Here is a 24811-nt window from a genome sequence, read left to right as displayed (position 1 = left end):
CTTAAAATGCTGTTGAATTTGAAGGTTATAAGTAACTATTATATTCTTGTTGTTTTGAAGAGATTTCTGTGTAAATTGGTGCTTTGTTTCATATATTAAAATTGCGACTAGACTTCTAAAATACTTCATTCATTGTAAAAATACTTCAAAAGATCTCAAGATCTAGCAATACTTTAGTGGTTTTACTGCATTATAATGTTAAAATTAACTAACTTCATCTGGGCATTTTATAACTTACTGAAGATTTTCGGAAATGTATTGTTCCATTGATTTGTCCTAATCTTTGACAATGACCACTGTCAAAGTTTGTGTTAATTTTGTAAAACTCTTGCTTCCTTTTCCCACAAGCAATGCAAATGCTAATTCTATTAACTCCTTTCTTGTAGCATCTGTTGCTGTTTTAATACTAACTGTTAAAGATATGCAAAACAGAAATGCCTGAGTATTTTGCAGTACGTTTAATCTGTAGATCAATTTGTTGATGTTTTAGAAGTTTTAAATAATTGTCCTAATTCATAATTTTAAAACGTTTCCTTTTTTCCTCCCATAACTCCTTTGTAATTGGTGTGCTGGAATGATCCTACTAACTTTGAAATGATCTGTGTGATGATAGGGGGTAAGTACTTGACCACAAATGAAACATTCTTGGTCATGTGTCAAATTGTGTCAAATTGTGTCATGTGTCTTGTTACTGATCAAGGAAGAGATAAGCAGTGTTCTCCATTAACTAATCCATTTGAGGCAGGACACTCCAACTGGTTTGTGCTGAGTAAAATTGTTGGAAACTCTTATCAATCTTAGAATTTTCTAAGTGCTAAGCCCAGGATATGCCAGTCCAAAGAATCTGCACTACTTTGAGTTTTAATTGGAAGTCGATAATCTTATAGTGTCCTTTAAAATGGCATTGACCTTTTTCAACCAATATAACTTTCTAAAGAGCTATGCTTTGAAATAGAGTTCCGTCCAATGTCAGCCGCTTATACTTGATAAATTTAAGTTTCTAATTTCTAGCACTGCAACATCTTGTAAATGACTATTATTAAAAAAATGATCTCTTGACATTTAGAAATTATCCAAGACCCATCAATATGCTAGAACAGCAGTCTACTTCATGAGACAAACATACCACCCAGGCTCAGACTGTTGGTGATCTGTGGCATAAGTTAATAGTAGATAAAAAGACCACTGCACCTTTTTTTTTAAATATTAAAAAAAAGCCTTGAACAATTGTTCAGGATCTGGAGATTTGGGTTTGAGATGTGAAATTGATTTTTTTTTTCATGTGCATACAGGAGCACAGCTATCCAAAATAGAAAGTTCAGTTTTCAGTTAGTTGAGAACCACTATCAGCTTCATCAGAATATACAGTACAGCCAGATTGGTATACTAGATGGTATTAATTGCCAGAAGTATCAGCATTGTCATAACAAATGAATAATTCACAACTCTTTGCAAGTTTCTTCAAATTAATTTTATTCTGATAAAAATAGACATTTCAAAGCCAAAAGGCTTATTGGTATGATATTAATTATCCAATATAAAATATAATTCAATCTAATATAGGAAATGTAATTATGGAGGAAATCTGACAGCCACTGCTTTTGTATAGATGTGCACAGTTTAATTCAAAGATTCAGACATTGAGATTTGATGCGATCAACAATTTGCAAACTACTCGATATTTTTTAAACAAGTAAATGGTGGCTTGTTGAATGATCAATCTTTTTTATTTCATACTAAACTATAATTAATGGTTAGTAACTCCACTGCTCATCAAATATTTTATAATTGAAGTCTATTTCGTTCAGGTAATTTATCCAGTCTGTCATGGTTTTTAAAAGGTGAAATCTTGAGATCTCGGTTTCCCTCAAATATTCCCTCAAATGTCTCAAATATTTTGCATCTTTTTACCCTAAAGATAAACTAAAACTTTTAATATGTTGGTTTACTGTGTGAGAAATGCTTGAGGGAAGAAAAAAATCACTTTCTATGGTCTTTAAAGATCCCCAGTGTCTGGTGAATAAGAGGCCAGCAGATCTGAAAGGAACTCCGGACTAAGGATCTTTATGTGCGGTTTTCTTGAAAGATAAGTCAGCAAAATCAGGGCATGATTGCTTTGCCTAATTATTACCTGTTAACGTTTACCTTTCTGTGATTTTTAAACAAGTCCAAGTAAGAACATCCATCACTCGTCACCCCTCCAATGGCACATAGTGGCTGTAGTGTATAGCATTTTACATCACAAGATTTGCACAAGAATTACTCACATGCAACTTTTTCCAACCAGGAGGATGTGCTCAGCAGTGCATGGGAACACTACTACCTTCAGGGTTACACGTTTACTCAAGAAAATAAGAGCAGGACCAGACAATTCCAGCCTGCTCCACCATTCGATATAATCATGCCCTATCTACTCTAAGAGTCATCTCTCCTTCTGTGCCAAATCCCCAATCTTTCAAATGTATATCTACCTCCTCTTTAAACATCTCAAGTGATGTGATCTACTCTCTTCCTGCCCTCTGAGGTAGTGAACTCCAGAGAGGTTCCACTATCTGAGAGGAACTTCCTGTGCATCACGAGTTTGTAAATAATAGCCTCCTTTTGAGAATGACACCCCCACCCCAAAATTTAAAATATTCCCACAGTGGAAAAATTTTAACAACATTCCTGCTTAAGATATTGTTTTCATCATATTGCCTCACTTTTTTCTATTCACTCTGCTTGTTCATATGTTGAAGGAACTTCTCAACAAATCTCTCTACATAATTTTCCTTTCATAAAACCATGATTACTTGGTTTGATTGCATTAAACTTTTTGATAAGACTGACTATTTCTTCCTTGATAAGAAGCTCCAGCATCTTCCTGACATAGTCATCAAACTGATCTGTAGTTTCCTGGTTTTAGTCTCTTTTAGTCACATGCACAGCTTTCTAATCTGCTGGTGCCTTTGTGGAAAACAGTTTTGAAAAGCTTTGACAAAGGGCTCTATCTGTAGCTACATTCTTTAAAACCCTTGAATACAAGCCCCTATCTTTAGTCACATTACTTTTTCCAATACTTTAATCCTTGTGATAGGGAAGAACTTGTAGCAATCCCTCCTATTTGAAACTGTCCCACCTGTTATCCTTAGGAAATTTTCATTGTCCTCCCACTGTGAAGGCTAATGCAAGATATTGATTAAAATTTCTTGCCATTTCCTTGTTTCCCTTATTAATTCCCCTGACTTGATCTCCGGAGTTCCACACATAGTTGCTTTCTTCCTTCTTCTATAAACATAAATCTCTTGTTGTTTGTTCAGATAATACTTGCCTATGTACTCTTATAACCAATTTTCTCACTTACTAGGTTTTAAGAACCTATAAATCTGCTGCTGCTTTCTGAAAAGTTCCAGGTCCTCTTAAATTTTGCTACTTTGTATACTTCTGAGTTTTTGTTTTTAATGTTTTCTTTGTCTGTTTTCCCTCAACAGCCCCAGCTCAGATTCTGTTGCATTTATTTTTTTTAGAAAAGTGCTTTCTCACATACCATCTACTTGTTATTTTATGATAATTTTGTGAGCTGAGCTAGTCGAAAAACACTGGTAATGATTTCATACCTGTTATTCTGCCCAGATATATCAGTTTGTATTTGTTCAAGTTCCAAATTGTGCTGAACCTAAACAGCTTATGAACAATATCCAGTGATCTTAATGTACAAATATCCCTGTTACAGTACAAATAAAGGATCCAGGTTGAATCGGAAATGACTGCAAGTTGTTGATTAATTTGTACTATGATGTAATATCCTTGTGAAAATGTCATCTTGCCTATGATCTTTAATATAGCACTTGAATTGACCATTAAACGTAACCAAAAGATGTCTGGTATTTAACAGCAAAAATGCCCTCTTAACAATGTCATATTTGTTAATGATTATCATTCATTCATTTTTACCAAGAACAACAATTGTGGTATTTTGCTATGTGTTAGAGATGCATATTGAGAACTAATAACAATATTTTGTCTACATGCTATAAAAACTGTATTTTGTAAGGAGATAAACTCGTCATTGCATTTATTTGTTGAAGTTGATATAAATGCCTGAATTCCCAATGTACACTTCAAGGCATCTCCAGGAGCACAAAACTGTAAATTTACCTTTTACCAAAAGTGAAGCTGCACACAGGTAACCTTGGAATAGCTTTATAAATTTAGGTCTGCATCCCCTTGCATTTGCTAATTTGCTGTGTTTGGAATATAGAATAGATTTATTGAGGTATCTGTGTTCAGGCTTCCCTCACTAATATTTTTTTCTATTTATCTTATCACAATTTGTTTCTCGTCTCTGAATTGTGGATCAACTCTTCAACATCGTCAATTGTTCCTCATCATAGTTCGTAAGTTTCTTTTGTATCTTAAATTAGCAGTAAAAGGTTTATTTTTATTAAATTTATAAATATTGGATTTTATTGACTTCTAGCCCTATGAGTTTGACTTAATGAAGGAAGATGATCAAAGGGAAGAAAATTACTGTGTTTAACATGAGCATTTTTTTAAACATCCATTGAATTTGGGTGTTTGTCATACTTCAGTTCTCTCTTGGTCAAACTCATCATTTAAGTATCCATGCTGTCTTCATCCTTCGGCATGAAGTGAGTTCTCCATAGTGATTTGTATTCTCTTTGTAGTACATGGACCTCTCTAATGTGATGTGAATATTATCAGAGCTTATGGAATAATCTGTGTACTTTCCTGACAAAGTATCCAGGATTCTGTTGAACCTTGCTTTACTGCTTGTATCTTCATCTTATCTGGTCTGTCAAAATGTTTAACATTGCCCACTGATTTAAAGTACTCACTTTTAATTTTATTTCAGGTTTCTTTATTTATATACCCAATGTCACAAACCCTTGTTCACGGTCTGCCACTTCATATTTACTGGTACTGAGCTGCGTTTATTTCTTGTAAATTCTAAATGAAATTTAAATTCATTAACTGCATTTATTGTTTGAGGACTAGGGTGAAATCAATAGTGATGGCGTAATTCAAAAATAATGTATGTGAAGCCATGAGACTAAAGAATTTGTAGTAGGGAGGTTACTGAAGGACCTGTTACAACATTGTGGTAAGCCCATATTCTTAATTTAGTAGTAGAATAATCTCCTTTGGAGGAGAGAGTTGGAGAATTTGAAGTCTCAGTTCCAACTCAGGTGAGTTCAGTTTGTTGTGTTTTGCACACTGGTTGTTTGCCCCGTTGGTGCAATCTTTCATTGGTTATATTATGGTTATTGAATTTATTCAGTAGTGAAGAAGGTGAATGCAATGTTGGCATTCATTTCTAGAGGAATAGAGTATAGGAGCAGGGATGTGATGTTGAGGCTCTATAAGGCGCTGGTGAGACCTCACTTGGAGTACTGTGGGCAGCTTTGGTCTCCTTATTTAAGAAAGGATGTGCTGACGTTGCAGAGGGTACAGGGAAGATTCACTAGAATGATTCCGGGAATGAGAGGGTTAACATATGAGGAATGTTTGTCCGCTCTTGGACTGTATTCATTGGAGTTTAGAAGAATGAGGGGAGACTTCATAGAAACATTTTGAATGTTAAATGTTAAAAGGCATGGACAGAGTGGATGTGGCAAAGTTGTTTCCCATGATGGGGGAGTCTAGTACGAGAGGGCATGACTTAAGGATTGAAGGGCGCCCTTTCAGAACAGAAATGCGAAGGAATTTTTTTAGTCAGAGGGTGGTGAATCTATGGAATTTGTTGCCACGGGCAGCAGTAGAGGCCAAGTCATTGGGTGTATTTAAGGCAGAGATTGATAGGTATCTGAGTAGCCAGGGCATCGAAGTTTATGGTGAGAAGGTGGGGGAGTGGGACTAAATAGGAGAATGGATCAGCTCATGATAAAATGGCGGAGCAGACTCGATGGGCCGTATGGTCTACTTCTGCTCCTTTGTCTTATGATCTTATTCAGTATGCCCACAACAAAATGAATCCCAGGCTTGTAAATGGTAACATACTGTATATGACCTTTAACAATAAATTTACTTTGAACTTTGTATTTATTGTTATGGTTAATTAACAGTTCAATCAAATTGAGAGAAATCTGGGAATTGGAAAGATACATACTCGGTGGCCACTTTATTAGGTATACCTGTACACTTACTCGTTAATGCAAATATATTATCCACTAATCATGTGGCAGCAACTCAGTGCATTAAAGCATGTGGACATGGTCAAGGGGTTCAATGGTTGTTCAGGCCAAACATCAGAACGGGGAGGAAATGTGATATAAATGACTTCAACCATGGAATGATTATTGGTGCCAGACAGGGTGGTTTGAGTATATCAGAAACTACTGATCTCCTGGGATTATCATGCACAACAGTCTTTAGAGCTTACAGAGAATGGTGCGATGTAAAAAAAAATAAAGTGAGCAGCAATTCTGTGCATAAAAACACCTTGTTAATGAGAAAGGTCAGAGGAGAATGGCCAGACTGATTCAAGCTGACAGTAAAGCAACAGTAACTCAAACAACCACGAGTTATTACAATGGTGTGCAGAAGAGCATCTCTGAATGCACAGTATTTCAAACCTTGAAGTGGATGGGCTACAGCAGCAGAAGATCAGTGTTTCACTCCTAAACCTAATAAACCATATAACAATTACAGAACGGAAACAGGCCATCTCGGCCCTTCTAGTCCATGCCGAGCTCTTACTCTCACCTAGTCCCACCGACCTGCACTCAGCCCATAACCCTCCATTCCTTTCCTGTCCATATAGCTATCCTATTTAAATGACAACATCAAACCTGCCTCAACCACTTCTGCTGGAAGCTCGTTCCACACAGCTACCACTCCCTGAGTAAAGAAGTTCCCTCTCATGTTACGCCTAAACTTTTGCCCTTTAACTATCAACTCATGCCCTCTTGTTTGAATCTCCCCCACTCTCAATGGAAAAAGCTTATCCATGTCAACTCTATCCATCCCCCTCATAATTTTAAATACTTCTATCAAGTCCCCCCTCAACCTTCTACGCTCCAAAGAACAAAAACCCAACTTTCTCTGTAACTTAAGAGATGAAACCCAGTTAACATTCTAGTAAATCTTCTCTGTACTCTTCTCTATTTTGTTGACATCTTTCCTATAATTCGGTGACCAGAACTGTACACAGTACTCCAAATTTGGCCTTACCAATGCCTTGTACAATTTCAACATTACATCCCAACTCCCAAACTCAATGCTCTGATTTATAAAGGCCAGCATACCAAAAGCTTTCTTCACCACCCTATCCACGTGAGATTCCACCTTCATTGGAATTATGCACCATTATTCCTAGATCCTCTTCTACTGCATTCTTCAATGCCCTACCATTTACCATGTATGTCCTATTTTGATTAGTCCTACCAAAATGTAGCACCTCACATTTATCAGCATTAAACTCCATCTGCCGTCTTTCAGCCCGCTCTTCTAACTGGCCTAAATCTCTCTGCAAGCTTTGAAAACCTACCTCATTATCCACAACTCCACCTACCTTAGTATCATCTGCATACTTACTAATCCAATTTACCACCCCGTCATCCAGATCATTAATATATATGACAAACAACATTGGACCCAGTACAGATCCCTGAGGTACACCACTAGTCACCGGACTCCAATCTGACAAACCGTTATCCACCACTGCTCTCTGGCGTCTCCCATCCAGCCACTGCTGAATCCATTTTATTACTTCAATATTAATACCTAACGATTGAACCTTCCTAACTAACTTTCTGTGTGAAACCTTGTCAAAGGCCACTGAGTGTACATCTAAGGGAGGGTGTGCAATCTCTTGGTCTAGAGCTGTGACTTTTCTTGCCAGTTGTAAATATAAAGGGAAAGACTTTTGAAAATATTTAGGCATATTCTGATTGCCAAAGTAAAGATATAGCAAGTAATTATGAAAGCAAATGAGATTTCAGCTTTTACTGCAATGGATTTAAAATACTTTGGACCAAACTGCCCTGCAATTCAACGTCAATCACAAGTTAGTTTTGAAGCAGAATTGAAGATCTAAATTCCATAAAGCCATGATTTTCGTCATGATCCACTGAATCTGTTATCAGAACCAGGAAGTGTAACGGCTGATATGGAATATCAGGTTCCCATGAGTTAGAACTATGTTTCTGTTTGTGGCCCATAAGGTAGAGGCAGGCCGTCACTGCATTTTGTTTGATGGACCTCCAAGGTATGGTGCTGGATGCCCTCCAGGGTTAGTCCTTCTGAGTGAAATGGCTATCATTTGGGTATTCAGGAAAACCCAAGTTTATTCCTTTTACTTTGTTATTGGTATCATTTCCTCACATGGCTACAATAAAGAATAATCCCTATGGAAAGGGGAGGTGGGGTGTGGGGAGGGAAAGATGTGCTTAGTGGTAGGACCCCATCGGACATGACAGAAGTTCCAGAGAATAACATGCTGGATCCTATCCAGATGCATCACAGCTTCATAAGACAACTACTTTGCCTGTGATGACAAGAAACTGCAGAGGTTTGTTGATACAGCTCAGCACATCATAGCCCTCCCCTCCATGGACTCTGTCTACACATCTCACTGCCTCAGTAAACAGCCAACTTAAACAAAGTCCCTGCCCACCCCAGACATTCTCTCTTCTTCCGCCCTCCCATTGGGTACAAGATACAAAAGCCTGAAAGTATGTACTATGAGCTTCAAGGAGGACTTTTATCCTGCTGTTATAAAATTATTGAAGTGTCAGTAGTATGATAATATGGACTCTTGACCTCACCATCTACCTCATTATGGCTTTGCACTTATTATCTGCCTACACTGCACTTTCTTTGTAACTGTAATACTTTATTCTGCATTCCGTTATTTCCTTCCTTTGTACTACTTCAGTGGCTATTGTTAAGAAATGGATTGCATGCTAAACAGTTTTTCACTGTACCTCAGTACATGTGACAGCAATAAACCAATGTACCAATTTACATGTGCAATAGCAGAATTATTCCTTAGATGATGTATAATCAGGTCAATTTCATCTTTTATCTGCATCTCTCCACCCTCTCCAGCTGCTAACTCTGGTAGATGGACTGAAAGGTTTCTGGTTGTACCATGTTCATCTTCTGTTTTCTAAGAATGCCTCAAAGAATTTTCTGTAAAGGAAAGGCAGTTTTTGAACCTGATCACTTTTTTTCATGTCACTTACATAAAGCATGCACGTGTATAGAAAGTAAAGTGGGGGAGTGGATCAGCTTATGATAGAATGGCGGAGCAGACTTGATGGCCAACTTCTACTCCTTTGTCTTATGGTCTAAAATCTCAATTGGTAATGTCTTTCTTTGCCACACACGTCAAAGGTCTGTGCATGGAGCTATAAATTATGCTCTAAAGTTAGGCATGCATTGTCTGAATTGAATGTTTAGATTACCAAAAGACGATCAGAAAAGCTGTTCAGTTATAATGAGATGGTAATAATACTGTCTCATTAAAATAAATCTACTTCTAGAGGAGGTTTCTTCTCCCAGGTGTCTAATGAGCCCATTGCAATTACTCTGGTTTTCTTTCTTTCACTAAAATTATTTTTAACATAAATATTAAGCTTCAGTTGTGACATTCCCACTGAGCGGGATGTTGGTGAGAGCATAACTAGGCCCCTGTTCACCAGGGCTGATGGGTCGCAGCAAACATCATCAATCATCAGTCCTGTCAAGCACTTACACCTTGGCTCCATTTTAGGCACGCTTGGTTTGTTGTTTTGTAATTAGCATGGCCGAATGGGCAGGAAATGTTGTACATACATTTGTGAGCAGCTGGCAAATTCAGGGAACTTTCCAGAATGAAACAGACGGTGAACTACAAACATGGGGCCTCCAAGGAGGGAAGGTGATCACCAGGTAGTAACAGCCCAGCACATTTCTTAGGATCATCAAAGACAGATCTGTGGACCATTTTAGAAAAATGTTAATTCAAAATTTTCTTTAGTATATCTGTAAAGTATACCTGCAATTGTTAGACTTGCTCCATTTGAAGACCTGTAAGTTAATTAAATGTAAGTATTAGAACAATTTAAACTTGTATTTTAATAGCAGGTTTGACTTTCATATTTTAGCAGCAAAATGCAATTCCTCTCAAATGTCTTTTACTGTCTTTCTATTATGCATTCAAATAGGATGTGAATGTTTTGATTTATTTAAAATTGTTAATGCCATATATTATCTATTGAGATAAAGATATTGAGTGAACAGCAGCCAGTTGTTTATTCCAGTTTTATCCCTTCCCTGGTCATTCTTTACTAATTGAGATATGGTTTCCTGAGTGCTGGGCTTTTGCTAATACTTAACTCTTGGGATTTCTCATATTTAAAGCATGATGCAAAGTGATGAAAATTTGTTCACTTTGGAATGGTCATTATTTGTGAACTCGGTTCTGTTCTTGACTAATACTCAGGGGTCAGAACTCTTGGAGGCTAAGACACAAGTCAGAATAGGGATTGAATGGGGAATTTTGAGTATAATTGAACAACGTGACAAGCCAAATCATTGAGTACAAGAGTTTGAATGTCATATTGTAGCTGTATATATATTAAAAAAAGCAACACATTGGTCTGGCTGTACTTGAGAGTATTGTGTACGGTTTGGTCACCACACAACAGGAATGATGTGATACCATTAGAAACTAATGAGTGCAGGAGAGATTCACCAGGATGTTGCCTGGAATGTTGAGCTGTGATTAGAAAGGGAGGTCATATAGGCTGAAGTTGTTCTCATTGGATTGTAAAAGGCTGAGGGTGACTTTATAGAAGTTTATAAAATTATGAGGGGCAAAGATGTGGTTGATGGTTGGTCTTTTTCTGGGGTGAGAGAGGCTAAAACTAGAGAGCAATTGAAAGAAATTCTGCGGGCCACAGAGTGCTGTTATATGGGTCAAGCTGTGAGGGAAATGATAGACACTGACAAAATTATAGCATTTAAAAGGCATCTGAATGGTAATGGAATGGAGTGATGTGGGAAAATGAGATAGGCATCTTTGTCAGCCTTTTCAAGTTAGGCTGAAGGGCCTGTTTCTGTGCTGTACAACTCTGTGGCACTGATTGTATTTGATCACGTGTTAAAACTTCTGAGCCATCTTGATCAGAGGAGAATCATTAAGTATTTGATTTAGCACGAGAGTATATATTTTTGATGACCAGTGTGTTCCATAGTGATTTAAGCACCTGTTGGGACTAACAGCCAATTAGTGCACAGTAAGGATGAGCAAGCCCATCAGGATGGTGGTCAGATAATGGCTAAGATTTTGTGAAGTCCAGTATTTCTGTTGTGCTTTTGGATTATCCCAAGTGTCCTGCACTGAACTAGTTTAGATTAATAAAGAGGAGTTTACTAACCAAAACTCTGTGATCCTAACAGCTGTGCTCTTCTTGATGTAACATATTACAGATGAGCCTGAGCAAGCTCCCATCTATGAAACTGCCAAGGAAATCTTTGATAGCAAGCTATCTCTAACTTCATGTTTTTGATCATGTTTTTGGAATGTTTCTGATTACCCTTATCATTCAGGACATTCAAAAACTTAACAGACAAAATACACAATTAGAGGTAATATTGTTTTAAAAATACAAGCAATTGTTAAATAAAATGTTTCTGCAAACTCAAATAATGCAGGAAGAGAGAGACCTTATTTTTTATTGTCTTTATTACTTGCAGCTATAAAATTTAATTTCGCATGATCTCTTGGGTGCTGGCTTAGGCAGATTCTTTGTGTCAGTAGCTGAGAAATTTCCACGAGTTTGTGTCCCACACTTGAATTCCATACAAAACCTAGTGTTGGAGTGTATTGACATGGTTGCTGCCTGGAATGCTTTTGCAAGTTCGGGCTTCTCTACATGGATTTGCATGAGCCAGTATTGCAACGCTTTATTTATGGGGATGAGTACTGGCAGGACTCCTTATTATGCTGGAATTTTATAGACAAGATTTTTTCCCCAGCCCATTTCCCAGCTCTGGGATCAATATTGACCAAGGCATTGAGGAAGCCTGTCTGTTCATCTTTGGACAGTTCTTTTGTGATTGTCTATATTTATTTAACAGTGTAATTTAACTTGCATATGAAAAGTGGCATCTCTGGCAGTATGGTCTGCTGCAGTACTGCATCAATTTGTCACTGCAGATCATAACCTTGGGTTTTAGAGGTTTCATACTGAGGTAAAATAATGCTGACAACCAGTTTAAAAAGAGGTTCTGATTTGTTCCAGGGGTGAAGAACAATAAACTACCAATGCTGGAAATATGCAATAAAGAGAAAATGCTTGAAGAACTCAGCTAGTCGTGCAGCATCTGTGAAGACAAACAATTAGTGTTTAATTTCCAGAACTCATCAGAGCTCCTGTGCTCTTCAATGCGAACTTCTGCAAAGTTGATCCAATTATTGCAGACTATCAGAACTTGAGTCCATCTGGGTAGAGATTAAGAATAGTAAAGGGAGAAAAATCTCTGGTGGGAGTTGTCTATAGGCCACCTAATAAAAATATTGCAGTGGCAGAGGTGATTAACCAAGAAATAACTGAGGTTTGTAAGAACGGAACAACATTGTCATGGAGGATTTTAACTTCCATATAGATTGGGTGAATCAGGTTGGTCAAGGAAGTCTTGAGGAGGACTTCATAGAATGCATCCATGATGGCTTTCTTGAGCAGCATGTTAGTGAACCAACAAGGGAAAATGCTATCCTAGATCTAATCCTGTGCAGTGACACAGGTAAGATTAACGATCTTGTAGTCAGGGATCCTCTTGGAAAGAGTGATCATAGTATGATTGAATTTTGCATACAGATGGAGGATGAACTAGTTAGATCTAAAACTAGTGTATTGTGCTTGAACAAGGGAGACTGCAACAGGGTGAGGGAGGAGTTAGCTAATGTGGATTGGGAGCACAGGCTATTTAGTAGGACAGTTGAGGAGCAGTGAAATACTTTCAAAGAGATTTTTCACAGTGCTCAACAAAAGTATATTCCAGTCAAAAGTAAGGACAGTAAATGTGGGGAGGGCCAGCCTTGGATAACTAAGGAGATAAAAGATAGTATCAAATTAAAAACTCGTGTACAAAGTCGCAAAGAGTAGGGTTCCCATGGTCCTCACCTACCACCCCACCAGCCTCTGGGTCAAAATATTATTCTCCATAACTTCCGCCACCTCCAACGGGATCCCACCACTAAATTACTCCCTACGTGACTCCCTTGTCCATTCGTTCCCCTGCATCCCTCCCCACTGATCTCCCTGCTGGTACTCATCCTTGTAAGCGGAACAAGTGCTACACATACCCTTACACTTCTTCCCTTACCACCATTCAGGGCCCCAGACAGTCCTTCCAGGTGAGGCGACACTTCACCTGTGAGTCGGCTGTGGTGATATACTGCGTCCGGTGCTCCCGATGTGGCCTTCTATAGGCGAGACCCGACGCAGACCGGGAGAGCGCTTCGCTGAACACCTACGCTCTGTCCGCCAGAGAAAGCAGGATCTCCCAGTGGCCACACATTTTAATTTCACATCCCATTCCCATTCTGACATGTCTATCCACGGCCTCCTCTACTGTAAAGATGAAGCCACACTCAGGTTGGAGGAACAACACCTTATATTCCGTCTGGGTAGCCTCCAACCTGATGGCATGAACATTGACTTCTCTAACTTCAGCTAATGCCCCACCTCTCCCTCGTACCCCATCCGTTATTTATTTTTATACACACATTCTTTCTCTCTCTCTCTCCTTTTTCTCCCTCTGTCCCTCTGACTATACCCCTTGCCCATCCTCTGGGTTTCCCCCCCACCTTGTCTTTCTCCCCGGACCTCCTGTCCCATGATCCTCTCATATCCCCTTTGCCAATCACCTGTCCAGCTCTTGGCTCCATCCCTCCCCCTCCTGTCTTCTCCTATCATTTTGGATCTCCCCCTCCCCCTCCCACTTTCAAATCTCTTACTAACTCTTCCTTCAGTTAGTCCTGACGAAGGGTCTCGGCCTGAAACGTCGACTGTACCTCTTCCTAGAGATGCTGCCTGGCCTGCTGCGTTCACCAGCAACTTTGATGTGTCTTACAACTATAGGCCAGTTAGCTTAACATCGGTAGTCAGGAAAATGCTTGAAGCTGTCATTAAGGAAGAAACAGCAAGACATTCAGAAAGGAAGGGTTCCATTAGACAGACACAGCATGGATTCAGAAAGGGCAGGTCCTGTTTGACAGACTTACTGGAGTTCTTTGAGGACATAATTGGTGCAGTGGATAGAGGGGAACAGGTAGATGTCGTATACTTGGATTTCCAGAAGGCGTTCGATAAGGTGCCGCACGGGAGACTTATAAATAAGATACGCATGCATGGAGTCGGAGGAAGTATATTGGCATGGATAGTGGATTGGTTAACTAATAGAAGGCAGAGTGTTGGTATAAATGGATGTTTCTCTGGTTGATAGTCAGTGGTGAGTGGGGTGCTGCAGGGGTCGGTGCTGGGCCCGCAGCTGTTTACCATTTACATTGATGATTTGGAAGAGGGGACTGAGTAGCGTAGCAAAATTTGCTGATGACACTAAACTGAGTGGAAAAGCAAATTGTACAGGGGATGTGGAGAGTCTGCAGAGAGATATAGATAGGTTAAGTGAGTGGGCCAAGGTCTGGCAGATGGAATACAACATTGATAAATGTGAGATCATCCACTTTGGAAGGAATAATAGAAGAACAGATATTATTTAAATGGTGAAAGATTACAGCATGCAGTTGTGCAGCGGGACTTGGGAGTGCTTGTGCATAAATCACAAAAAGTTGGCTTGCAGATAGATAGACATACTTTATTGATCCCAAGGGAAATTGGGTTTCGTTACAGTTGCACCAACCAAGAATAGGGTATAGATATAGCAATATAAAACCATAAATAATTAAATAATAATATATAAATTATGCCGGATGGAAATAAGTCCAGGACCAGTCTATTGGCTCAGGGTGTCTGACCCTCCAAGGGAGGAGTTGTAAAGTTTAATAGCCACAGGCAGGAATGACTTCCTATGACGATCAGTGTTGGATCTCGGTGGAATGAGTCTCTGGCTGAATGTACTGCTGTGCCCAACCAGTACATTATGTAGTGGGTGGGAGACATTGCCCAAGATGGCATACAACTTGGACAGCATCCTCTTTTCGGACACCACTGTCAGAGAGTCCAGTTCCATCCCCACAACGTCACTGGCCTTACAATGGGTTTGTTGATTCTGTTGGTGTCTGCTACCCTCAGCCTGCTGCCCCAGCACACAACAGCAAACATGATAGCACTGGCCACCACAGACTCTTAGAGCATCCTCAGCATCGTCCGACAGATGTTAAACAGGTTATTAAGAAGGCAAATGGAATGTTGGCCTTCATTGCTAGAGGGATTGAATTCAAGAGCAGGGAGGTCATGCTGCAACTATACAGGGTACTGATGAGGCCGCACCTGGAGTACTGTGTGCAGTTCTGGTCTCCATACTTGAGGAAGGATATACTGGCTTTGGAGGCAATGCAGAGGAGGTTCACCAGGTTGATTCCAGGGATGAAGGTGTTAACCTATGAGGAGAGTTTGAGTCGCCTGGGTCTATACTCTCTGGAATTCAGAAGAATGAGAGGGGATATTATAGAAACATACAAAATTTTGAAAGGGATAGATAAGGTAGAAGTAGGAAACGCAAACACGAGGAATTCTGCAGATGCTGGAAATTCAAGCAACACACATCAAAGTTGCTGGTGAACGCAGCAGGCCAGGCAGCATCTCTAGGAAGAGGTACAGTCGACGTTTCAGGCTGAGACCCTTCGTCAGGATAGAAGTAGGAAAGTTGTTTTCATTGGTAGGTGAGACTAGATCTAGGGGACATTGCCTCAAGATTCAGGGGAGAAAATTTAGGACAGAGATGAGGAGAAACTGTTTTTCTCAGAGAGTGGTGAATCTGTGGAATTCTCTGCCCAGGGAAGCAGTTGAGGCTTCTTCACTAAATATATTTAAGATACAGTTACATAGATTTTTACAGAGTAGGAGAATTAAGGTTTATGGGGAAAAGGCAGGTAGATGGAGCTGAGTTTACAGACAGACCAGCCATGATCTTATTGAATGGTGGGGCAGATTCGATGGGCCAGATGGCCTACTCCTGCTCCTATTTCTTATGTTCTTCCCTTTCTCCCATCCATTGGCCTCCCCTACCGTCTCATTCTGAGGTCCTGGGCTCACTGTTAACTGTATCTGTTTCCACAGATGTTGCCTGACCAGAGTTCTTCCAGGATTTTCTGTTTTTATGTCCTTGAAGAAAGGACATAAGTCATGCATTAAAAATATTTTGAAGTGAATACAGATTTTTTTTTTATTTTGGGAAAGGTACAGAGATTGCAGTTTCGCAAATGTTGGCACGTTCCAATAATGAATACTTACATTGAGTAGTATCTCGAATATAACAGCTTGTCCCAGAATATTTTTTCCACAGTGCTATTTTAAACAAATGTGTAGCACCTGAATTAGTAGGTATTAATAAATGACACAGCATGTGTTTTCTATTTTTCTATATCTGTTAATACTTCATCTTTTATAAGGAAATCACATGAATCCAACGTGGCATTAACTAGCATGTTAATATCAGCACTTGTTTTTCAAGTTTCTAATTCCTTTTTTCTCCTTCCAGACTGCTTTACACTGGGCAGCTAAACACGGTAAAGAAAACATGGCACGGATGTTAATAAATGCAGGAGTGGATATTAATCTCAGAGCTGTGAGTTACATATTCTCCATTTTAATTTTGCTTCCTTGAAAGAGGTCTGAATATCATAAAAGCATATTTCCATAATTAACAACCTGAAATGAACGCATGGGAACACCACACTGCAACTTAGATTCTTTGCTACATTGCTGATTAGTGAAGAGCAGGCATTTTCCTTCCTTGAGTAATTTAACCTAAATTTGGTATAATCTGGTGAAAGATCACTTTTTCTTTAGTATAGAACCTAAGATGCAGAACCACCTGTCTTTGAAGTGTACTGTGAATACATTGTGTAAAACAGTGTGAATTTTAATTTAAGTTGTCTGCTGATTTTCTCCCCTTTGTGATCATTTCCTTAATATAGTAACTCATGCTATGACTAATTCATAGTGACACCTGCTCACTAGCTACTCTCCTCTGTCATCCAGTTTGATATTTCTTAGTCCTGTGTCCTTTATAAATTGTAGGAAAATGTCCTAGATTGTTACTGCCTAGACAAGCTGCCTAAGCAGCATGTGTTACAGATAACACACATCAAAGTTGCTGGTGAATGCAGCAGGCCAAGCAGCATCTGTAGGAAGAGTTGCAGTCGACGTTTCAGGCCGAGACCCTTCGTCAGGTCCTGACGAAGGGTCTCGGCCTGAAACATCGACTGCACCTCTTCCTACAGATGCTGCCTGGCCTGCTGCGTTCACCAGCAACTTTGATGTGTGTTACTTGAATTTCCAGCATCTGCAGAATTCCTGTTGTTTGTGTTACAGATAAACCTGCTCTTTGTGAGTCACATGAAGCCCCATGATCTGCTATCTAACCTCTTGCTGTTTGAAACACAACTTATTTTATCCATGGTTTTAAAATTTCCTGACTAATTGAGAGTATCATTCTTAGAAATTATTTGCCTGTCTAAAGTTTATTAGACATCCAAGAGATTTGGTCAAAAAAATTTGGTATTGAACATTACCTTTCAGAATGATGATTTCTGGAGTTAATGTCCAGGATGCCTTCTATATTATGACTCTTATCATTGGTATATTTAACATTGCAGCTGTTTAAAGACTACAGCTTCAGATATTTTGGCTGGATTTTGAATGTTTGCTGTAGTACTTCATTTTTTTTTAAATGTTTTTCTTAAAACATATTCCTTTTGTCTTAAGACATCTTCCAAAATGAAGATTCCTTTTGGAAGCTTGATTTGATTAACGTGGTTTCAACTGAATTCTATCCTTGAGGATTCTTTCTTGAATTCAGGCAATAAATTTAGACAATAAATTAATCTTCATGAGACAACATTAATACAGATGCCTGGGTGCGGGCAACTATTGGAGAAGACTCTCCACATCAAAGGCCTCCTGTAAGCCTCCACGTCACCATCTGAAAAGCTGCCAACAATATCATTGGCAAATTTATAGATGGCATTTGAGCTGTGCCTAGCCACATGGTTGTGGGTGTAGAGGGACTAGAGCAGTGGGCTAGCTGCACATCCTTAAGATGCACTAGTGTTGATTGCCAGCTGAGAGGAGATGTTGTTTCTGATCTGCACTGTCTGTGGTCTCCCAATGAGGAAGTCAAGAATCCAGTTGCAGAAGAAGGAACAGAGTCCTAGATTTTGGAGCTTGTTGATCAATACTGATGCTGTTGAACACTGAGCTGTAATCTATAAACAGCATCCTGTCATAGGTACTTGTGTTGTCCTGGTGATCCAGGGCCCGAGGGAGAAACAGCAAGATTGCATCTGATATAGACCTATTGTGTAGATGGGCAAATTTTTAAACTTTATTTTTATTGAGCTACAGCGCAGAAAGTGTCTTTCCGCCTTTCAAGCCATGCCACCAGCAATCCCCTGATGTAATCCTAGCCTAATCATGAGACAATTTAAAATGACCAATTAACCTACTGAACTGGTACGCCTTTGGATGATGGGAGGAAACCAGAGCATCCAGAGGAACCCCACTTGTCACAAGGAGAACATACAAACTGCTTACGGGCAGTGGAGGGAATTGAGCCTGGGTCACCTGTACTGTAATGTTTTGTGCTAACCATTATGCTGGCATGCAGAAAGTCCAGGCCCTTCCTTACATAGGAGTTGATTTTGGTGATGACCAACCTCACAAGACACTTCACAGTAGTTGAGGCAGCTCACCCGGCTCTTCTTGGGAACTGGTATAATTGTTGCCCTTTTGAAGTAGGTGGTAACCTCTGACTGCAGCAGTGAGAGATTGAAGCTGCCCTTGAACATTCCTGCCAGTTGGTTGACACGGGCTTTCAATGCTCTAATAAGTACACCATCAGGGCCTGACACCTTGCAAGGGTTCACCTTCATGAAAGATGTTCTGACATCGGCCCCCGAGGTGGAGATCATAGGTCACCAAGTACTGCGGGGATTCGAACAGGTGTAGTTTTATTCTCCTGCACAAAGCATGCATAAAAGGCTCATCTGAGAGTGAAGCATCACATCATTAGGTTTCATCTTGTAGGAAGTAATAACCTGCAAATGCTGCCTGTGCTGATGTACATCCACTTTTGTCTTTAATTTCAATCAGAATTGTTTTGTTTGTTCTTAATGTAGCCTTCATAGGTCATATCTGGATTTCTTGTGTAATCCTGGTTCACCAGACTTAAATGCTACAGATTTAGTCCTCAGCAGTCTACAGATCTCCAGGTTCATCCACGACTTTTGGTTTGGATATGTTGGGTATGTTCTCAAAGGCACACACTCATCCACGCAGGTCTTGGTGAAATCTGTGACAACTGTGGCGTATTCATTCAGATTTGAAGATAAATCCCTGAATATTGTCTGGTCCACTAACTCAAAGCAGTCCTGTAGGCACTCCCCTGCTTCCCTTGACCATATCTTCTTGGTCCTCACCAATGGTGCTGTCATTTTTAAGCCTCTATCTATATGCCAGGAGTAAGAGTACAGCCTGGTGATCTGACCTTCTGAAGTGCTGGTGTGGGCACAATAAGCATTCTTGATAGTGATATACACAGTGGTCATGTGTGTTTGCTCCTCTGGTTCTTCAGATGATATATTGGTAGTTTTCAGAGACCTCTTCAAGCTGACCTGGTTGAAATCTCATGCAGTGATAGGGAACGCATCAGGGTGCGCTGTTTTGTGACTGCTGATCATAGTGCTCAGCTCCTCCAGTTCTTGCCTGATGGCAGAAAACTCCCTTGGCAAATAAAATGGACAATACTTGACCGCCAGATGTTCCAGGTCAGGTGAGCGAGCAAGACTGAGACAAAACTGTCATGTCTATGCACCGTGGTAAGTTGATCGTGAAACATATTCCACCTCCTCTGCCTTTTAAAAGACTCATCTGACCTGTCTTTATGATGAATGATGAAGCCCTCACCTGCAGCACTGTGTCCAAAATGGCGGGGGTGAGCCATGTTTCTTTGAAGCAAAGTGCACAGCAGTCCCTGATGTCCCTCTGTATTACTGCAGTCTTGCTCTGAGGGCATAAATTTTATTTAACCAGAGACAGTGCATTTGCCAACAGGTTAGTCAAGAGTGGGGGTGGGGGGTAGTTCTACAACCTTTATGTTTCAATTGTAACCTGCAAACCAGTCTGCATTTCTCGCTTCCTTTTTTCTTAAAGGGGGAACTGCACTTGCGACCTGAGTCTATAGTCCAGGGTCTGCTGATTTTGAGGATCGATAGATATTTTTAAACATCTTAAAGCAACGTTGTTTACTGCAGTACCCATAGCTGTGGATTTCAGCTGTTGTAGTCCTAATCAGGAATATTTGAATATTCCCATTGGAGCTGTATGCAAAGAGTCACCACTTATTGGCACCATCTTGTTAACATATAACTTTGTAGCAATTGTGATGGATTGGAGTCACTGAACGTGGCTTCATAAGGCTATAAACTAATTTATTATGTATTGTATAAAATTACATCTTTACTCACACTGATGTTCTTACAATAATTTGAATTGTATTTCAAATTACAATCCTACTTAACCTGTTTCATTAAAATAGCATTACAATATATTCCTTACATGGCATGATTATTTACATTATATATAATTACACAATTATGTAAATGATTAAAATGAATGCCACATGTTCTGAAGCACAAATACATTAACTGAGAAAAGTTGTCACTTGTAGAATATACAATCATGAACCAGCCTGTGCACTTGCAGACAGTAGAGAATAGACTTGACACAGGAGCATAAAGGCACAAATGGAAGTGGAAGAAGGTTAACCAATGTACAAAGCTAATTGTAGAGGTCATTATTGAATGGGTAGCATGTCATAGTCTAGAGTAATATACAAGTCCTTTGGGCATTGAGTAACAGTGCATATGACAGGCAGCTGGAGGAAGCGAATGGACAAGGCAAAGAATTCATACTTGGCCAATTAGGCAGGTGCGGTAAAATGGTTGAGTGGAAAAAAATAATTGGAGTTAAAACCATGATAAGCCTGTGTGATAAGCGATGAAAGTACCATTTTAAAACATTATATAGTAATATACACCACTATGGAATCATCAAAATGATAGAAAAGCTGCTTAATTTCGTTTGCATTAAATATAAGTACACACTTCCACAAAAAATTGTACCAGACCGCAATAATGGTGCATGGGAAATGACTTTGATTACTTAAAATTTTATCTGTTATCTCATTGTTCCAATATGCTTATACAAAAATGTAACAGCTGATGTATTGTTGTTTGAAATGTTCCGGGGAATAAAGGATAAGTGATCTAAAATGAACCTACGAGTTAATCTATTTATTTCAAGAAACAATAGTTTATGACACTGTTCCACAATGCAGAGCACAATTAAAGTTGCCGAGAATAAGAGATAAAGTTATTTCCTCAAAACAGTTTATTTAAAGTTCTTGTTCTCTGGCCAGGGAGGAGAAAAATACGGCGTCAAAGTTTGATTGAAACATAATGAAGTATATATAATACATAGGGTATTTGAAAACACAAAGAAATTTGAAATAAGAAGTGAGCTGAAAGCTCACTTTATTTAAGATATAGAAAAAGAGTTTCCAAATGGAACGTTTGAATGTTAAAGAGTATGATTAGCTATTAATTTTTCCTGATGGGCGGTATCCTTAATTCCTGGATTTACTTTAGGATTCACTATAGGAAGGATGTAGAAGCATTGGAAGGGGTACAGAGGAGATTTACCAGGGTGGTCCCTGGTATAGAGAGTATGGATTATGATCAGAGATTAAGGGAGCTAGGGCTTTACTCTTTGGAGAGAAGGAGGATGAGAGGAGACATGATAGAGGTATACAAGATATTAAGAGGAATGGATAGAGTGGATAGCCAGTGCCTCTTCCCCAGGGCACCACTGCCCAATACAAGGAGACATGGCTTTTAAGGTAGGGGGTGGAAAGTTCAAGGGGGATATTAGAGGAAGATTTTTTACTCAGAGAGTGGTTGGTGCGTGGAATACACTGCCTGAGTCAGTGGTGGAGGCAGATACACTAGTGAAATTTAAGAGACTACTAGACAGGTATATGGAGGAATTTAAGGTGGGGGGCTATATGGGAGGCAGGGTTCGAGGGTCGGCACAATAGTGTGGGCCAAAGGGCCTGTACTGTGCTGTACTATTCTATGTTCTATGTACTTTCTACCAAGTTATGGCTGGCTGTGTGGTTTGAAACGCTACCTTTTGTTTTATGGCTGCTTTGCATGTTTCAATAAGGCAAATTCGAATACCGTAGTATTCTCAGTGGTGTACTGAAGGAGGTTGGTTAATTAGTTCAACCGTTGCCACTTTCAAGGGGGCATTAACAGCTGATCCAGATTGAACAACATGTTGCATATTGAACTATTGGATAAGAATAACATACAGATCTAATCTTTTGACATAGGATGTCCAAACCTCCTTTTGTTGTTTCAATTTACTACGTACTGTAAATTATTTGTGAAGTTAAGTGAATAACTTTCTGTTTCCTTTTTCACTGCTTTCTGCCATCTGATGGATAAACAAAGCATGTAAGTTCATTTTGTTTAATACTGTTGTTTTGAGCAAATACGTCCTGTTGAGTGAAAAGCAAATTTAAGGATTCAACAAAAGGGCAAATAAATGACCACTGGATGTTTGAATAGTTTAGTTAATTCCCAATCTAAATCTGTTAAACTTGTGTTATTGAAAGAAGTACTTTCATATTTCCTTACCGGTTATCTCTGACAGTTTTATCCTCCTCCGCGCCCCCCCCCACCCCCGAAAGTATTAGTTCCTTGTTGACCATGATTTTATTGCCATGGTCCATGTATATTAATTTAAGCTTCATTTAAAATGAGGTTTTTCGCAGTATTAAATGAAAAACCTCGCTGACCACCTGTTTGTGTAAGGTCTACTTCTACATGGAATGAAGTGATTAATTTTGTTTTTGACTCTTCACAAATCGAGGCCTTTGTAGCATCAAACTGCAGTCTCTGTACTGCTTAGTTCCTAGGATAGTTTTACTCTTGGCGGTGGTTGTTGTACTGGTCATCATTTACACACAGGTAATTACTTACCAAATTAGGAATTTAACAAGTGTGGAAATATAAACTTGACTTATTAAGTTAGTGTTCAAATCAAGCCTTGAATCATCATTTTGTTATTCTTGAATAAAGATTGATGTCGCACCATAAATTAATATCAAAATTAAAAGTTGGCTGAAATATTTAAGTTCAAGCAGTTCTACATTTTAAGGAGACATTTTAAGGAGACAATTGCAATATAAAAAGAAAGATTTTGTATTTTAAAATCATATAGTGTTACAATGCCAGCATTACAAATTACAATTTCCTGGTTACTACCAGTTACTTCTAATATTTTTCCTCTGATAACATTCTAATCCATTTTTTCTCTTTCAATATTTTTATTAGTTTCTACATAGAAGAATACAGAGTACAAGAAAGTATATAAAAGGTCAAAAATGATAAGAAAAAAAACCTACCAATTACATTGTATCTATCCATAATAACAATCTTATTACCCTGTATTCATGTAGGTTAGTCAATAGTTATATTGAAATATACTAATTTATTACAAAAAAAGAGTCTAACCCCTACCAAGACCGAAGCTGTTTATTCAGGAGAAAAAAAGGCAAAATACCTTCTCGTATAATAAAAATTAATAATAGCCAACATCTAAATTTAAACAACAAATTGAGGGTTTTGAAAGTTTTGAAAATAATTCAGAAAGGGTCCCCAGGATGTTTGAAAGTCTTGACGAGGTTCAGAAATTGAACAATGAATGTTCTCTAAATCCAAACATGACATGACATCGCAGGAGGAAAAACATCAATATCTGAGGAAACTTGGAATGAAATTTTTAAACTGGTTAATACTTCATCGCTATGAGCTCGCCATTCCCTCATACAACTTAAGGTGGTACATAGAGTCCATATGACTAAAGATAAGCTATCTTGTTTTTATTCGGATGTATCTCCCTACTGTGATGGATGTAATAATGGAGAAGCTTAATTAATTCATATGTTTTGGACTTGTCCATGTCTTGAAAAATATTGGAAGGAAGTTTTTCAAACTTTTTCTTTATTTTTCAAAGTCAATTTTAAGCCTAATCCTCTGACGGCCCTATTCGGTATTGTTGCAAGACAAGATATCAAGCTGAAGACATCTGATTTACATATTTTGGCCTTTAGCTCTCTTATAGCTAGGAGGGCTCTTTTGTTTAAATGGAAAGATGTTTTTCCTCCTAATCCATTTTTTTGAAGAATGAATAGACTTTAACATCAGACTCCCTCATCATAATCTAGTCAGATGAAGAAGGGTCATGTTTTTCGTCCTCAACAGTCACCACTTCAGTGCAACCTACTTGGGTACAGACCCTCTTGCAATAAAATGAATTTAACTTGCCCCAAAACACCCACGAAAGCTTTCGCGTCTGATTCTGCTTTGCACCCAGCTATACTGACTTTAAGAGTTTCAGTACATATGTAATGATTTGTAACAAAGTATATTTTAAGGTTAATGTAAAATTACAATTTCAAATCATCTATAAATAATATATTTTTTAAAAACTTAAAAATAATTGAGGAAAATATTTTTTTGGATTCTGCAATAGACCCTGGTGCAAGGGTTAAATTGGAACTCACA

The 24811-nt window shown here is 38.8% G+C and overlaps 1 protein-coding gene and 1 long non-coding RNA gene across 2 annotated transcripts in view; both read left to right on the top strand.

Annotated features, from left to right (window-relative positions):
* LOC140210531 (uncharacterized) overlaps window positions 1-3684 on the top strand; it is a 71878-nt gene extending 68194 nt beyond the window's left edge. The window contains exon 8 of the mRNA XM_072279553.1: window positions 3613-3684. Coding sequence (XP_072135654.1) covers window positions 3613-3684 — 72 coding nt within the window. The remainder of the gene's footprint in view (window positions 1-3612) is intronic.
* A 604-nt stretch (window positions 3685-4288) lies between these two features.
* On the top strand, window positions 4289-21617 carry LOC140208159 (uncharacterized). Its single transcript, XR_011888675.1, has 3 exons — window positions 4289-4376; window positions 16657-16743; window positions 20331-21617. It is a non-coding gene; the product is annotated as an uncharacterized lncRNA (long non-coding RNA).
* Window positions 21618-24811: the final 3194 nt, after the last annotated feature.

Source organism: Mobula birostris, chromosome 2 (assembly GCF_030028105.1).
Source record: "Mobula birostris isolate sMobBir1 chromosome 2, sMobBir1.hap1, whole genome shotgun sequence".
NCBI lineage: Eukaryota > Metazoa > Chordata > Chondrichthyes > Myliobatiformes > Myliobatidae > Mobula > Mobula birostris.
The sequence above is the reverse complement of the archived record's forward strand: the minus strand, read 5'-3'. Positions and strand labels throughout refer to the sequence as shown.